General features: G+C 44.3%; 1 protein-coding gene across 3 annotated transcripts in view; it reads right to left on the reverse strand.

The window, feature by feature from the left end:
- Positions 1–13,105, reverse strand: part of ESYT2 (extended synaptotagmin 2) — an 82,701-nt gene that overhangs the window by 23,581 nt on the left and 46,015 nt on the right. For all 3 annotated transcript variants that reach the window (XR_007146435.1, XM_047830848.1, XM_047830839.1), the window contains exons 8-12: positions 7,610–7,730; positions 3,974–4,150; positions 2,866–2,948; positions 1,398–1,446; positions 239–328 (exon numbers count right to left, since the gene is read on the reverse strand). Coding sequence is in view for 2 of the 3 variants with exons in the window: in XM_047830848.1 (XP_047686804.1) it covers positions 239–328; positions 1,398–1,446; positions 2,866–2,948; positions 3,974–4,150; positions 7,610–7,730 (520 nt within the window). In the remaining variant the exon portion in view is untranslated. The remainder of the gene's footprint in view (positions 1–238; positions 329–1,397; positions 1,447–2,865; positions 2,949–3,973; positions 4,151–7,609; positions 7,731–13,105) is intronic.

Genomic DNA, 13,105 nt, shown 5'->3' on the forward strand with positions numbered 1-13,105 from the left:
GCTCGCCAAACCCCCAAAGTATATCAAGCATGAAACGTGAAGGTCTCGTAAAGCAGGTGGGAAGGACCTATAAATCCTTCTTTTAAAACATTCCGGTACCTTTAATTTACCCCTGATGCAACTGTAGTGACTTAGAGCACAATAATCAAAATCACTGCCGTAATTTTTGTAAGCCAAGTAGCCATGCAGTCTAGAGATTCTAATCTCAGCTGTCAGGGGAAACACTCCATCACGGCACCTTATCGAGGTTTGAAGCATTTGGCATCAACGTGAGCCACTCCAGTTTCAAGTGCAGCTTTCCTCTTGGGACCTCGTCCAGGGTGAACCACTGAGGAGAGAATGTGAACATTCACAACAGCTCTCCTGAGTCAGACTTTCCAGTCAAGCAGTTTCCACAAGTGTTACGAGCCGCTCCCTGGGAGGCACCGACTGTTTCTGATTACTGCTGAAGGACGGAGTCCTGCCCGATCTCTAATGAGCTGACGACCCCAGAGAGCAGCCGCTGGAGCCTGGCCAGGGAGGGTGCTGAAGGCTTCACTAACATTACCTCACTGAACCCTAACAAAATCATGGTGGAGTAAACACTGTTTTCATCCCTAATGGACACACAAGGATTCCAACGTGCTCCAGTCCTGTCCAGCACCATAGGGCTTCTATGTATGGACCTGAATAGACTTTATGGGCCAAGAGATAATACAACATGGATACCAAACACTGAATTTCAGTATCAAAGAAATTCACGTTTGTTTTTATTCACCACTATATACTTCTCAATAAAAGAGTATTCAGCTGTTTCAGCTTAAAAATCACAAAGCAATTAATCAAAGCTAGTCCCCAAATACTCGGCGTTAAGGGGCTGCCACGAGTGCACAGGAAGGAGCATGTGTTACTTTGGAACAGTGGATCTCAACATCTGTTTGCTTCCTTATGTCCTGCTTGTCCCAATCACACCCATCTTTTAGAAGCCATCTCAAAATTTTCCTCGCTTTTAACGCTTTTTATTCTGATGGCAACGTCCTGCTTGAAAGCAGTGTCTGCTTGTGAGTTCCCACTGCGTTTGTAGGCGGCGCCCACGTGACAATTTCTCCTCGACCGCACAGCCCTAGCTGTTGTACCTCCAGCGCCTCGAGAGCCCACGTTTAGGAAGCTTCTCACAGGCCTCTGCCCTGACTCCCAGAGTGTCGTGCTTGTACTCGTGAATTTCTAACATATGCTGGGCTCTCGATACATACCATCTGACTGGGCCGTCAAACTTCTTTCTTTTCACTTTGCTAACACTGAAGGGCCTAAGTTCTCAGTGTCTGTGAAGTGACCGTTCGGTTCTCGGAACACAGTGGGGACGGGCAGCAGGTCTGTCACTGGCCGTGAAATGGAACAAGAACTCAGAGAAAACTTACTTCATCTAGAAGGCGCTCCTTTTCAACTTCAATAAGATCAATCATAAGACTATGGAAATAACAACACAACAACTTTAGAATATAGAAACATACTTCTTAACACTGAAATAACCTTAAACACTTGTCTACGAAAAAGTACACGGACATGCATCAAAATGCTAGAGTTTATCAACAGACAGACTTCGTTCGGAAGCTTCCTCAGGTTTGTCTCAAAACTACGAAGGGAAGTAAGGGACAAGCGGGGGGTGAGTCTCTGGGAGGTCAGGACCCTCAGTCTGGCCAAGCCAGGATGACAGTTGTAAAAATGTGGTCTTCCCTATAATGTAGCTATTTACAGAATATGAAAACGCCAAAAATGTGTGGAAATATTCAGCCTTCCTGTCCGACAAGCTCTCTTTTGGTGCTGCCGTCTGTCTCTACAGCCTTCCCATCCTCACTCCTCAGCTCTGGACCATCAAGTATCTGGAGCCCACAGAGGCCTCTGGCTCAGTCATCTCCCAGAGCCCCTCCTTCCCCTAAACACCCTGCTCTACGGCAAAGTGTGGCACTCCCCCCGGAAGCCAGAGATGACGAGGGTGGGAGAAGTCCGCTCCTATTTTCGCTCGTAGCTACCCCTCCTCCTGCCCCTACCCCAGGTCAGACCCTCACAGCTCTTTCCTGGTCGATCACCGTAGTCCCCAGTCTCAGTCCCCGCCACTCTAAGCCACACGGTGGCTCTACTAAAATGCAAAATTGATCTGTTTACTGCCCTGCTTACAATATTTCAGTCGCCCCTTGTTAAACCAGCTCAGGAATGAATTCTGAAGTCACAGAATACACAGGTCATTCTTGATGAGGCTAAGCCTGTCCAAGGTCATCTATACCCGTATCTTGTTGGCCACAAGAAATTCAGCTAAATAATAAAGATTAGGTTTAGATGTGTTTTTCTAAAAGCCCATTTCTTCAGCTGTACTGGTTGTTCAATTTAAGTATACAAATCAGTATTTATTTTTCCAATGTGTAGGGCACAGTGTAAATTACTATCCCCCCTGCTCCCTAAAAAACTCGACAAACTGAAAACGTTTAAAACCTCATTTCTACACCCTAGAGGGGAGCTGCCTGTGCGGCGTGAAAGCCGGAGAGCTGCACTGGCCTTTGGGGCCACGCTCTGATGTGGCTTATGAGCACTTAAATGGGGCCGAGTACAACCACTGAAGCGAATTTCAAATTTTGTTTAGTTTTAATCAATTAATTTAAATAGCTACACACAGCTAGTGGTTGCTGTGATGGTCGTAGATGTAGAATTTTCCTTCTTATACTTAAATGTGAGAGAAATAAAACATACCTTGAGAAGTCTAAAGTGAAACAAATGTTGTATCTAAGAGCCACTTAACAGTACACGTTACATACACATACACCTACTTTTCAAGGCTGCGGTAGTTTTAAGTGTGACTACTGGGAAGAGTGTTCTCCTCGCCTCAGGGTTTACCTTCCTAAGAAGTCATCCTTGTCCGGGTCTTCGTCAAAGAGCTCAATCTCTAATTCCTGTCCGGGATGTTCATAGACTAAAGCCTGAAAAAATAACGAGTGGTAGTTATCTTACATTTTTACTGACGTCGGCACCTGCTGAATATGAGGATTATGGTAAAGAGCACCACACTAGTTTTCTCTTATTAAGTGGTTAAGCACTTACATTTGCTCATTGTCAAACCACATATGCTTCTCCGTGGGAGATCATTTTGAAACATCTGCCCACATAGTCTACCGTGTTTCCAGTTACCTGGGATTAGTCTCACCGAGTCAAATTCCACCGCTCAGGAAGGAGGTCACAAGACAGCACCCACAAACAGAACAGGTTAGCACACCTTACTAGCCCTGAAGTGGCTGTGTTCAAGTCCTGTTCTTGGGATAACTACTAGTGACCCACGTACCACCACTCAGAGATTAAGCCATCTGGCAACAGCCTGGACCGGAAGGATGGGAAGCTGGTGACGTATAAGCCACACAACGGTTCCAAGAACAATTCTGCAAAAATGTATCACTCCTTTACTCAAATTGTACTTCATGACGCAGCAATAACACCTTGACGAGCTTCTTTGGAGAAAACTTGGTCAAGTGAAGAAAAATATATTCCTACGACATTGTTACAACAGCGGTTCTAATGCTGGAATGAATAGTCAAGATCTCTTTTGGGTAAAGAAGTGAATGGCAATCACAAATCGGGTCCATCTGTATTTACTAACATGTAGAGATGTCCAGATGTATTAAATGAGAATTTACAAAATGATACATAACTAATCTCGTATTTGTATGTTTCCATATGTTAACCACATAAAACATTTTTCCCATGAAAAATATTCTGCCAATTATGTATTGCGATGGTTTAACGTCATCAAGGTTTAAAATTTATGTGTCGTTTATGTGTTGGCATGACAACAATATTGTGAGGAAGGGACAGAAAGGGGCAATGCTTTTTAAAGATGGGGAATTAAAGCAAAAAGGATTTAAAGTATCCTCTACACCAACCACACTCCTGTGTTAACAGGAGCGGACTCAGAATTTGGAGAAGCCAGGCGACACCACTGGGCACATCTTACCTCGTATACCTCGTTCCACTTCGGACTGAGGTTCTCTTTGATGACTTTGCTTTGGAAGATCTGGTTGCCGACTCGAATAATCCCATAGGGGTCCGACTTTCCCTTGACGAGTCCCTTAAGGTAAGTATCTTTCCCCTGAAGGTCCTGAGCTTCGATAAAATGTATCCTTAGGACACCCTGAGAGAAAAGGAGAACCCGTGGACTGTTCACTGGTTCACGTGACAGGGAACAACGCTGTGCACACTCACCGTCCTAAAAACAGGACGGAAGGGAACGAAACAAAGACCCTCCTGTCGTGTGGCAAAGCAGAAAGTAAACGTGGAGCACGCAGGTGGCAGCGCTGAGGAAAAACCAAAGCAGCACCAGGTGACGGCACTGGAGTGGTACTATTTTCAGTCAGGAGACCAGACCAGGGAGAACGAGGTGGGAGTCGGTGGCCCCACGGTGACACTGTGCTCCAGGAGCCTGAGGAGCCCGAGTCACAGAGCCTTACGGGTCACCAACACAGCCCTATGGTTCGGTGCTACAGTAATTGGTAACCAACAGAGGATGTCTCAGACGTGATACTAAGCCCTTCATATGCAATGATTACTTCCAGTTTTAGAACAATCCTATGAAATACAGTCGGCCTTGGAACCACATAGGTTTGAACTGTGCAGATCCACTCAAACGTGTTTTTTTTTTTTTTTTTTGAGAGAGAAAGAGGGTGCAAGTGAGCAAGGGGCAGAGAGAAAGGGAGGGAGAGAGGGAGGGAGGGAGGGGAAGAGGGAGAGAGAGAAAAGAGGGGCTCGAGCTCACCCAAAGCGGGACTGGAACTCACAGACTGTGAGATCATGACCTCAGCCAAAATCAGATGCTTAACCAACTGAGCCACGAGGCACCCAGGATTTTTTTCACTAAATACAGTAAAATGCCATGAATGTATTTTCTTTTCCTTATAATTTTCTTAGTAACATTTTCTTTTCTCTAGCTTACTTCATTATAAGAAAACAGAATAAAACACATAGAACATATAAAATACGTGTTAAATGCTCATGTTATCAGTACGGTATCTGGTCAACAGCAGGCTGTTGGTGCAGTTCTGGGGGAGTCAGAAATCATGCCGACTTTCTGCACAGGGGTCGGTGACCACACCCATGCTGTTCAAGGGTCAGCTGTATGTCATTAAATGTAGTTTATAGAGAAGAAACTGAAACTTTGAAATACGCATTTACTCATAGACTTTAAACACAGTTTTCTTTTCCTAAAATGTTGTTTAATAGGTAAAATAAAAAATATCCATTCACACTTCTTTCAAGGCAAACAATGGTGGTAAAGTTAACATGGAGCAGCATTCTCCTCTCTTTAAACAACCTTTTTTTTTTTTTTGTAGAATTTTTTGAATGTTTATTTATTTTTGAGAGAGAGACAGAGAGAACGAGCAGGGGAGGGGCAGAGAGAGAGGGAGACACAGAATCCGAAGCAGGCTCCAGGCTTCGAGCTGTCAGCACAGAACTCAACATGGGGTTTGAACCCATGAACCATGAGACCATGACCTGAGCCAAAGTCGGATGCTTAACTGACTGAGCCACCCAGGCGCCCCTTAAACAAACGCTTTTAAAATCACTGGGCAATATTCCTGACCCCATCAGCTAGGAAGACATGCATTTTTACAGATAAATACACTTTTAAAAACCTAGAGAATTTTCTGTTTACATTTTCATGTGTGTAAAGTTTAGATAATCTGGCAACATGTTTAAGTAGTGCTGGCTTTTAAACCCAAGGTTAAGGAAGGCTGGCTTTGGGCGCGGCTTCAGTACTCACCGTGCTCAGAGAATAAAAAGTATAAGACGCAAAGGAGCATGAGGATTTCTACATGGAAAAGAATTCTTGCATTTTCAGAGATGAAAATCGTAAATGAAAGAAAAATGACATTTCTCATATGTAGTGTTCCATTAAACCTGAATGCCCATGTTATAACTAGTTTGGGCACCAATTAGCTGGGGTGTTGGTACTTTTAAAAAAATATAAGAAAGCTTATAGGTGTTTGAGGATTTGTGCACTGTTACAGAGATCCAGTTAACTACAAAAATGTAGTTAACAAACACCAGGGAAAGGCTGTCTCCTTCCACTTCAGGAAGAACACTGAACACAACACCTCCACTGAAAGAGGGCCAATTCCACACCTTCTGTTGAGTAAAATCAACTTGGGGCGCCTGGGCGGCTCAGTCAAGTGTCTGACTTTGGTTCAGGTCACGATCTCACAGTTCATGGGTTCGAGCCCCGCATCGGGCTCTGTGCTGACAGCTCGGAGCCTGGAGCCTGCTTCAGATTGTGTCTCCCTCTCTCTCTGCCCCTCCCCTGCTCATGTTCTGGGTCTCTCTCTCTCTCTCAAAAATAAGTAAACATTAAAAAAAAAAATCTGCTGTCCTGTGTGCATCAGTATCACACTCATTACAGACAGGAGTGCAGACAGACTACACGGATGGGGGTAAGGACCAAGCAGGAAAAGCTCTGTGAAAATTAATTAAAGGAAACCTTTAGAATGGGGTCGGAGGCCAGCACTGGGGGTGGGGCTCAGGCACCACCACTCCACTGTCCACTGCAGACCCGACGGGAAGAGATGCACCTTCCACGTGATACTATTTTGCCAGCCCGGCAGGAGGAAGGAAGGTCTCCTCCTCCCCTGGTGACAGCTCAGCTCACGAGCAGCCACCACACTTCGGGCTCCCAGTTCACCCCTCCCGGCTCCCCCTTTCCTCTGTGAAAGGGCCTCCTCTCCTCTGTTCTGCAGAATCACCTGTGGTTTTGCCACAGCTTAATTGTCCCAGACGGCAATTCTCTGCTGTTCCTGAAGAAACCCATTTTTGCTGGTAAAATAACTGGGGGTTTTATCTTTAAGATTAACAGTTCTCACTAACCTGTGAGGGCCTATCCACTCCAAGCACGTGTCTGACCATTAGAGGGAATTCTAGGTCCTTGACCGGCAAGTTCTCAGTCGTGGGATGAGGCTGCTTAGTCTACTCAAATGAAGGTGACTCCAATATCTGTGACCTAACTCTGTGCTAGGCACCATCCCCAATTTATAGATGAAGAAATGAGGTCCACACATGCCAAGTAATACACCCCAAGACCAAAGCTGCTATTAAGCCCGAGGGCTGTGCTCTGAGACCCAGGCCTGCCTTCCCATTTCATCCAGGGCAGTTGGTAACAGCAGCACTGCTTCTGCCACGTTAACTTATTCGAGGACTCGAGATGACCATATTCTCATCTCTGAGAGAAAACGTGTACCAGTCATTACACGAAGTTCCCATCGCGTACTACGCTCTTAGATTCTGTTATTACAAATAGTATATGCTTTCTGAGATGACAACTAAGTTGTCACAGCTGTCCTTTAGGACTTGCAGAATAGCATTTGCAGGATTAAATCCCTATAAGCACCGTGGATGTTCACGGCTGAGGATTAAGAATTGCCCTGAAGTTTCTGTGGTGTACCTTAGCCAATCCCTCAAGAACCGTGACAGGCCAAACTATCACATCCAGATCCATGTGGCAAGGTCACTGCTAAGAGAACCACAGCAAGTTACAACACCCAAATATGCGATAGGCCGTCCCATATCTGCACCTAAGTGCTAACAGGGGCGCAGGCATACTTACCTTTGGTATAGGAAACCGCAACTGTGCTATTTGAACTTCACTGACAAGAGGAACGGTGATCCGATTGGGAAGCACCAGGTAGTTTGATATTATATCCAGAATGATGGTATCTGACAGACCACTGTTAGGAGGGCAATAAAAAAGAACAAACCAACTATCAGGCACATCGATAGTAGGTCTTGCCTTTAATAGCAAAGGTAAGCACAAACATGACCTAATATCCCATTTACAGGGCTGGAGTTGTCGAATTTCTCCAAAACAGTATTTAAAACAAGCATTTTAAGGCAGTAGCTGTGATATGGCTATGGTGACCATTATGTGGGATGTATACGTGTATGTACACAAACACGCACACACACACACACGTGTGTGTGTGTGTGTGTGTGTGTGCGCATGTATAGTTGAGATATATAGTTGAGTAGAGCTGAAAACACAAGGTAATATATTCTGGCTACATTTCATAATATTCTAAATGTTTCATACATTCTATGTAACTTTATCATTGACCTAATACTAAGATACATTACATTTTTTTAGCATATCTCAAACATCCACAAAAGTGCAGAGAATACCATAACAAACATCCATCTACTCATTCCATGTTTCTAACATTAAATTTCTCTCTCATTATATGTCCGTAGTTCCCAATGAAGTAGAAGAATTTACAGTTTATTCTCTTCACACTGTACTTGGGTACTCACCACTGTAATAATTTTGAATTAACTACTGCCCAGAGAACTCAGTAATATGTATAAAGCTGTGGAGGATAAAGAAACAAATGTACTTTTGATATATTTTTGCCTACTCTTTGGGATAAATTTGAGAATTAAGCAGTATGTATGTGACAACATTTTTGAAAGCGCATGTAAATGAAGTTTCATTTCTATGGAAGAACGCCTTTAACCAGAACTGAAAAGTTTTTAAGAGAGTTTTACTTCTTGCCAGGACTTTTCAGGTGTTACATTAACATAAATGTGTAAAGTAACCATACATATAAAAATAACCACTGGGACAGAGTGGAAGTCACTGTTGTTCAGTGAGTAATAAAAACCGAACGTTCACTGCAAGCTGGGCATCCAAATACAACGACGAGGCACAGCGCTTACCTTACTTAGAACATTTCCATTCATGATGGAAAAAGGACTGAAAACCCACAACCCCACAGACAACGCGGACAACAACTCTCTGAAAAGGTCGGCTAATCAGACGTTAACACGCCACAGAGACTCAGAGGGTTTCAGGCGGCAGACACCGGCTACGTGTTTGCTACGCAGCGGTGTGAGGCGGTCCTCGGGGCTTGGACGCCGGAGCACTTCTTACTCCAGGCATCCCCCACCCCCTCCAAAATACTGGTTTTGTTTCTGCTGAAAAAAATCTGCTGAAGCAGAGACCCCTTTGATGACGACTTGCTTTCAAGAATCCCCTAGCTGCTATGGTGGCAGGCTGACCGCCTCACCACCCGCCCAGCTGTGCAGACTCCGGCCCAGCACCCAGGAAAGCAGCAGAAGGCCCACCCTGGTGCCTCACCCCTGCTCTCCTTTCTATCCCCCTGTGCACATGTCCAGGCTCCTCCAGAATTTCCCGAGCTGCGGTGCTGCTCCCGGCTGCCCCTCTGCTTGTCCCGGCTGCTGTCACGATCTTGTCACACTGGAAGGGCTTCCTATCGTGTCCAGTCCTGTTTGTCCTTTGGAACTGCTGCCTCTTTACCTCACTTTTGTTTCTATCCCCCTGTAGGGCTCTTTGTTGGAACATGTGGGGATAGTCAAAATTTAAGCTGAAGCGCAGCAATTCAAGCATTATGATCTTATGATAACTTTCGTTTTCATAATCAATGAATACAGCATGTAGAGGTTCATTTTATAATGCTCAAGGCGAGATTTCATTATATTAGGTTCAAAGTTACTATTTACTTTTATAACATAAAATACAAAATATTATATAAATACAAAATACAAATACAGAATGTTGTATATTATATAAATTTTACAGAATTATGTATATTATATATATTATATATGAATACACAATTTTACTTAAAAAGATGTTTTTATATATTCCTTTTATACCATAGCTTTTTTTTTTTTTTTTTTGAGAGAGAGCATGTGAAAGGAAGAGAGGGGCAAAGGGAGGGAGAGAGAGAATCTTAAGTAGGCTCCATGCCCAGCACGGCGCCCGATGTGGGGCTCAATACCACGATTCTGGGATACGACCTGAGCCAAAATCAAGAGTTGGACGCTCGTGTCCCATGGCTTTGTTTCTGAATGGTATTTCCCTCTATACTTCTAATATACATGAGTATATATTTTTAATGATAAATGTATTTCTCTAAATACTAAGTATGTATTTTGTGTGTCTCATGCATAAGATTCTATACATAAAATAGTTAAAGCTATTACTATATAAAGAGAACCTATCTACATATAAAATCATTAATTAGGAGTGCCTGGGTGGTTCAATCATTTTGAGTGTCCAACTCTTGATTTTGGCTCTGGTCATGATCCCAGGGTTGTGGGATCGGGACCCATGTCAGGCTCTACACTGAGCGTGCAGCCTACGCAGGATTCAATCTCCCTCTGCCCCTCTCCCACACGCATGCTCTCTGACCAAAAAAAAAAAAAAAAAAAAAAATCATTAAATAAAATGGAGTATATGTATATATGTATCTCAATGTATACAGACATGTGTGTGATATAGATCTCCCTTTTTATTAAGTATTTTTTTAATGTTTATTTTTGAGAGAGAGAGACAGACAGACAGACAGACAGACACCACGCACCAGCAGGGGAGGGGCAGAGAGAGAGGAAGACACAGAACCCTAAGCAGGCTCCAGGCTCTGAGCTGTTAGCACAGAGCGTGATACAGGACTTGAACTCACGAACCATGAGACCATGGCCTGAGCTGAAGTCAGATGCTCAACCAACTGAGCCATCCAGGCACCTCTTATTTTTTAGTAGGCTCTACCCCCAACATGGGGCTTGAACTCACAACCCCAAGATCAAGAATCATGCTCTACTGACTGAGCCAGTCAGGTGCGCCTGTATCTCTCTTTTAAATAAATGATTTGGGACTGACTTCCCCCAGCTGCAGGCTTGCCAAGGCAAAACACGCCCTCTGGCTCACCCTGTAAGGCAACTAATATGATGCTATTTACAGGGTAGCTGCTTTGGACAAGGCTGTGTTTATTTCAGCCCTCCCAAGATATACAAAGGAGAACACATTTTCCACACTAAATGGCAACAGTGATCTGTTGTTTTGCTGGCTGCCTAGCATCTGTCCGCCTGGATGAGAGGTCTGGGGCAGGTTCTTCCATTGCTTGCCCCCAGCCCCTCACCCTGGTCCTCTCTTCCTCCTTTGGGAGCAGGCAGAAGACCTGGTCATCAGAATCACAGGATCTGTCCAAGGATGGGTGGACAAACAGAAATCAGCCCTGGAACTCGTGCTGGAACCAGCGGAAGGTTCTTTTTAGACTGAAGTTGCTAAGCATGAAGAACAGAGGAGCTGCGACTTCATAGCAAGAGCCTGCCTGATAACAAACCCATGCAGAGAACAGCAGACTCAAGATTGGGACAGAGAGCACTTAGGGCATCATTTGGACACCAAAACCTGCCTGACTTCATCCACACAATGCTCCAGCCTGCCCAGCGACAGGGGCTGGGAATGGGCCACTGGAAGTGGAGCTCCACGACAGGAGTGTGGCTGTTCTGTTCATAGCTACACTCCAGCACTAACAACAGTGGCTGGCTCATGGCAGGCACTCAATACTTACTGGTTGGATACACGAACAAGTTGTCTTAAAAAACAGTATTTATTTACTCATTTGCTTTATTTTTTAAGGTTTATTTATTTAAGCAATCTCTATACCCAATGTGGGGCTCGAACTCACAACCCCGAGATCCACAGTCACATGTTTCTCTGACAGCCAGCCAGGCGCCCCCTACTCATTTATTTACTTTTTTATTTAAGACCACTTGAGTTGGCTTTGCTGCTTGCAAACAAGAATCCTAATGAATACTTCAAGAACTCTTAAAGTTGTCTGTTCTTTGCAAAGATCTTTTAAAGTAACAGTATTTTCTAGATCCATAAAACCACAGTACCTAAAAAAGATTTTTATTATTAGGACTCACTTTATTATTATTATTTTTTAATGTTTACTTATTTTTGAGAGAGAGCAGAGAGACAGAGACAGAGCACAAGCAACGGAGGGGCAGAGAGAGGGGGAGACACAGAATCCAAAGCAGCTCCAGGTTCCGAGCTGTCAGGACAGAGCCCGACGCAGGGCTCGAACTCACAAGCCGTGAGATCATGACCTGAGCCGATGTCAGACTCAACCGACTGAGCCACCCAGGTGCCCCACTATGCCTCACTTTATTAAAGTCCTAACTTTTCCCTGATAATGAAACAAAATAAAGTTCTTTCCAATTACCATTTTAGGGGCATAAACAAACACACAGGAATAGAAAAAAAAAATTTTAATTTCTGAGTTATTTTAGAAAAAAAAACATTAAAACGTTATCTACCAGGAACATATGTAACTGTAACCAATAAGTGATATAGTGCAACCCTAAAATACAAAAGTAAACAGCAAAGGCAGGATTCTAGAACCTTCTGCTTGGCAACAACTAACAGGTTTGCCACAAACAGTTGCCTTCCATTAGATAAGACAGATGGCTGTGACCCAATGAGGAAGCCTTCATTTCCCTCACAGCAGGAATGTGCCCTTCACAGTTTCATAAGCTTGTTTTAGGCAAATTCCCTCATGTTTATAAAAAATTTTTTTAATGTTTATTTCTGAGACAGAGAGAGACAGAGCATGAGTGGGGGAGGGGCAGAGAGAGAGGGAGACACAGAATCTGAAGTGGGTTCCAGGCTCTGAGCTGTCAGCGCAGAGCCAGATGTGGGGCTCGAACCCATGAACTGTGAGATCATGACCTGAGCTGAAGTTGGATGCTTAACCAACTGAGCCACCCAGGTGCCCCAAATTCCCTCATGTTTTAAATGTGAGACTGCTGGGGCGCCTGGGTGGCGCAGTCGGTTAAGCGTCCGACTTCAGCCAGGTCACGATCTCGCGGTCCGTGAGTTCGAGCCCCACGTCAGGCTCTGGGCTGATGGCTCAGAGCCTGGAGCCTGTTTCCGATTCTGTGTCTCCCTCTCTCTCTGCCCCTCCCCCGTTCATGCTCTGTCTCTCTCTGTCTCAAAAATAAATAAATGTTAAAAAAAAAAAAAAATTTAAATGTGAGACTGCTACAGAGTAACGAAGGACTCCCAGGGACACAAGGCAGAAACTCCAGGTTTCTCAGCTCTCACACCCAGACTCCTGGGTGATACTACATGTTCCCAGGCCAGTGCCTACACCTGCCTTCCGGGAGGGGATGCTGGAGGAACGGAAGGCAGCAGCACAGCCTGAAAACAACCCAGAAGGCTAGTTTTATAATATATACTCATTTTTGAAGTTTCCTTTATTTTTCTGGGAAAATAATAAAAACCGAATTTAAAAAT

The sequence above is a fragment of the Prionailurus viverrinus genome, chromosome A2 (genome assembly GCF_022837055.1).
Source record: "Prionailurus viverrinus isolate Anna chromosome A2, UM_Priviv_1.0, whole genome shotgun sequence".
NCBI lineage: Eukaryota > Metazoa > Chordata > Mammalia > Carnivora > Felidae > Prionailurus > Prionailurus viverrinus.